This window comes from Habropoda laboriosa, unplaced genomic scaffold (assembly GCF_001263275.1).
Source record: "Habropoda laboriosa isolate 0110345459 unplaced genomic scaffold, ASM126327v1 scaffold88, whole genome shotgun sequence".
In the NCBI taxonomy this organism is placed as follows: domain Eukaryota; kingdom Metazoa; phylum Arthropoda; class Insecta; order Hymenoptera; family Apidae; genus Habropoda; species Habropoda laboriosa.
The window spans coordinates 1,118,304-1,123,181 of NW_017100219.1; the positions used below are offsets into that span (position 1 = coordinate 1,118,304).

The 4,878-nt window shown below is 40.8% G+C and overlaps 1 protein-coding gene across 1 annotated transcript in view; it reads left to right on the plus strand.

The window, feature by feature from the left end:
• The window catches only part of LOC108570984 (protein dead ringer), a 142,354-nt gene that overhangs the window by 125,123 nt on the left and 12,353 nt on the right, over positions 1-4,878 (plus strand). Inside the window, exon 5 of the mRNA XM_017932929.1 lies at positions 3,436-3,619. Within this exon, the coding sequence (XP_017788418.1) occupies positions 3,436-3,619 (184 nt within the window). The remainder of the gene's footprint in view (positions 1-3,435; positions 3,620-4,878) is intronic.

A 4,878-nucleotide genomic window follows, 5' to 3' on the forward strand; every position in this document is an offset into this window, starting at 1 on the left:
AACGATCCTGCGATACGACGATGCTAGCGATGGCCTCTCCCAGCGACTTCGCTATGTCACGATTACCCAACTCCACGGAAAAATCGACTTCGTTGAATATATTGAAATTTTTCAATGGAATATATTTAAAATTAAGAATTTGTGACTTTTACCATTATTTCTGAGGAGCTTATTTGAAGGTTCGAACGACACAGTGATACTTAATTTGAAAGAGACTCAAATGGAACCGATTTAAGTAAGAAATTTAAAAAATACTTATTTTGGAGCAATTCGGAAATTTGTATTTTTTCGATAGAGGATGATAGGAAGTTAATAATGCCTCTTTCGAATGATCGTAATATGGATCTGATCTCACATAGGCATTGCAGGAAATTAATTCGCGGAGAAAACAGCAAAAGGACCTTAGAATTACTGTACCAGTTTGCAATAACTTCTCCACGAAACCTTAAATATCACTAAAAACTGCATTGAACTTTGCAGTTTCTTAAAGCTGTTGAATTGTATCATAAGAGTATCTGATTTCAAAATTACAACCAATCCGCAGAAGTTGTCATTCAATTAAAAAAAAAAAAAAAAAAAAAACGGTATCAATGTCACTCGAATCCTTACAAACTGATCTGCAATACTTACGAAACGTCAGAATATTTCTTCCACAACGCTTAACCCTTTGAAGCTCACATTTTTCTCAACTTGACAATTTTATTTCTTCTTTTTAATTATTTCCTACACGTTATAGGTACAGCTTACCCATTATTTATAACGCTGTAACTTACATTTTCTGTCATAATAAAAAAAGAAGGCAACAGAAAATTTAAAAAAATAATTACAAAAATTTGCACTTATTCTACGATTAATCCATGAACGTTAAGGGGTTAATCTTAAGGGGTTAATTCTTAAAATTCAAAATTGATACTCTAAATTAGCGAAACACGGAGACGATCGCTAGCCAAGAAGATACTTAGTCGGTTCACCATCTCTCAGCTTGACTCCTCTCGAGTCTCCGCACGAGCATACCTACCAACTCTAGTTACCTCCGAGTCGCTATTATTATTACAGATACTGTTGCTTCTACCGGTGCTGCCTGTTTTCGTTGTTATTCCTTTTGCCTCTGCTCTCCGTGGCGTGTTCGTCCTCTTGTCCGTTGTTGCTGCTGCCGTTGCAGCAAGGTGTTTCGTACGAGGAATCGTTCGCGAGCTCGTAAAGAGCCGCAAAGGAGAGCTCGCACGCGCGATAGTCACGAGTATTGCCCTTGTTAACGCCCCGTTAACTCGAACCTCTGGACAAACTCGTAAAATTTACCGGCTTCGAGCCGGTAAGACTACCACCATGCCGTAGCTGCCGGCTGAATTTTCGCGTGACTTTAAATCCAGCTGGAATTATGTGTTTAGTGCAAACGTCGTTCGAGGCATCGCGATCAGAGAAAACATCTCCTCTTCCTTCCCTTTTTTTTATTTCCTCCTCTTTCATCCTCGTTTAGTGAATCGTTACACGGTGAACGTGAAGGAATTGACGGTAACGCGGTGGAAATTGGCGACGAGGAATCGTCAGAGGATCTTTAGCGATCAGAGGAAACATCTTCTCTTCTTTTCTGTTTCATCCTAGTTTAGCGAATCTTTGCACGACGAACGTGAAGAAATTGACGGAAAGACGGTGAAAATTGTCGACGAAGAATCATCAGAGGAAACATCTTCTCTTCCTTCCTTTCTCCCCTTTTTTATTCCATCTTCCTTCATCCTAGTTTAGCGAATTTTTGCACGGCGAACGTGAAGAAATTGATGATAACACGGTGAAAATCGTCGACGAGGAATCGTCAGAGGATCTTCGGCGATCGGAGAAAACATTTCCTCTTCGTTCTTTTTTCCCCTTTTTTATTCCATCTTCTTTCATCCTAGTTTAGCGAATCTCTGCACGGCGAACGTGAAGAAATTGATGATAACAGGGTGAAAATTGTCGACGAAGAATCATCAGAGGAAACATCTTCTCTTCCTTCCTTTTTTCCCTTTTTCATTCCATCTTCCTTCATCCTAGTTTAGCGAATCTCTACATGGTGAACGTGAAGAAATTGATGATAACACGGCGAAAATCGTCGACGAGGAGTCGTCAGAGGATCTACAGCGATCGGAGAAAACGTTTCCTCTTCGTTCTTTTTTTTATTTCATCCTCTTTCATCCTACTCTAGCGAATCGTTACACGGTGAAAATTGTCGAGGAAGAATCGTTTAACGAGAGTCGTCAAGATCTTTGGCAATCAGAGAAAATATCTTCTCTTCTTTTCTATTTCATCCTGGTTTAGCGAATCGTTACACGGCGAACGTGAAGGAATCGACGTTAACACGGTGAAAATTGTCGACGAAGAATTCAACGATGGGAATTCACCTCGAAGGATATACTCGAGGATCTCGCTGATACGTTCGATTATATTTTCGTCCACGAGACCGTGTACTTACGAGGGCAACGATCAGATTACGACACCAGCTCGGCTCGTAAAACTGACGTTTACATATATGCACTTTGTTGGACCGCGAGATAGTCGCGAACGCGTCGCTAACTCCTGTTAACACCCCGTTAACACGGCTCTCTCTCTCTCTCTCTCTCTCGAACAACGCTCGTAACGTTCGGCGACAGAATATTGCCTTTAGCTCTCTGTTACTTGTCGCACGTCCACGAATTTTCCAATATGGTTATCCCGTGGAGGGAATAAATCGCTCGCAAGTGGATGTTTCGAGAAGAAGCTTATTAACTCGATGATTTAGGATTTCTATATCGAATTATAAATGGGTAAAGTCGTCGTTAGTTACGGCGGTGTTCGAACCAGAGATATATATATATATATATACATGTACTACCTACAGCACGTTATCTTAAACGCCGGTTAAAACTGGCGTGTAAGCTCGTAAAAGTGCTCGTTTACTCGCGATAATCCTGATATAATTGCGATCCTGCACGTGGAGGAGTCGCGTTAAGGAATATTTGCCGGATTATCCGCGCCATCGATTCATTTCTCTCGCTGGAACCATCGTTAACCAGCGTCGCTGCCTTTTCTCTCTCTCTCCTTTTCTTTTTTCTTCCTCCTCCTCCTCTTTATTCTATTTGTTATACGCCAAGCGTACGATATATATACAGGTAAGGCGGATCGTAAAAGCCGCGGAGCTCGCGTGATCGTTACGAATTCGTTATTGCTCTTGTTAACGCCCCTCGCTGGAAGCCTTGGACAAACCTCGTAAAGTTTCAGCGGTGCACCCTGCGTAAACCATCGTCGAAAATGCGCCCGAACCGATCACGCGACGGATAAGGAGACCACGGAACGTTTCGAGTTCGTTTACGAACTGAACGATATTTCTTCCTCCTCTCCTTCTCTATTTCACCTATTTTTCTTCTTTTTTCCGGGTTTTCCTTTTTAACGGTTTGCTTGGTTTTTTGTCTTGTGTTGTTTCAGGGACACCGATAAATCGACTACCTATAATGGCGAAATCAGTGCTGGATCTATACGAGCTGTACAATTTGGTGATCGCGAGAGGAGGGCTTGTCGACGTGATCAACAAGAAGCTCTGGCAGGAAATCATCAAAGGCCTCCACCTGCCATCGAGCATCACTTCCGCCGCGTTCACTCTGCGCACCCAGTAAGTAGATCGTGAAGTTTCCCATCCGGGACCCTATTCCGCTCGTGCCTATTCGCTCGTAATTCGCATACAACGAGTCCCCGTGAGCGGCGAGAAGCTCATCTGAGCGTGAAATCTGCGTCGATGACTAAGGACTTGGGCGGTTTATGTCGTTATGCCTCTACGAGTCTTCACTCTGCTTCCTTAATTTCTGTCCTTCGAATCGATCTGTCGCCTTTTTTTTACGGTTCGTCGGAAAAGTTAGGCGCCGCGATCTTTCTTTCGTCCTTTCTCAAAACTTGATCGGAACAAAGATAAATGCTTCCCGAGAAAACTACTCGTACTAAATACGAATCTTACCTCTGTTCTCCTTAATTTTTGTCCTTTGTGTCGATCTATGTACCTGCCCTTCTATACGGTTCATGAGAATATCGCAGGCGCCACTATCTTCGTCCTTTTCTAAAACTTCGCGAAGAAATCGTTCATGCTACGAATCTCTTAATTTTTAACCTTCACATCGATGCATTTTCTCTTCTATACGGCTCATTAGAATATCATCTCAGTCTTTATTTCACTCTTTTCAAAAAATCAATTCGAGAAAAGAATTCTGAAGAGACGTGAATATCAATTCTATTTCTTCAACTTCTATCCTTCAAATCGATCTATGCATCTTCTCTTTTATACGGTTCGTTAGAAAATCATCTTTGTCTTTCTTTCATCCTTTTCAAGAAATTGAATCGAAAAAAAGAATTGTGAAGAAATATCGCTTCTATTTTCTCAATTTCTACCTTTCGTATCGATCTAAGTATGTAGGTATCTTCTCTTCTACGGTTCATCAGAAAATTGCCAGATCTGCAAAACGTATTTTTTAAAATTTTCATTACGAGCTCAGATAAAAAAGTTGTAAAAACGGCCTTCGCTATTTTCTTCACGATTCCGTCTAATTGCGGTTTTTTCAAAAATTTTTTTACACGTCATCTGGTAAACTAATCTTTCTAACTTCTGAAAAAAACTCAAGTCGTTTGGCCCAATTTTAAAAAAGTTATTCCATGTATATTAGTAAGAAAAATTAATCCTAACTTTCGTTTTAATTTGTAAAACTGAGGATTCCTAAATGTAATTAACCTGTAACAGATTAGCTTTTGCCACTTGATACTGTACTAAAACATCAGATGGCTGACGCTTATATGCATAGTCGGAAAAGAAATCATATGTTAAGGGGTTAATCCATCTTCTCTTCTACGGTTCTTCAAAAAATCACAAGCGCCTTCGTCTTCCTC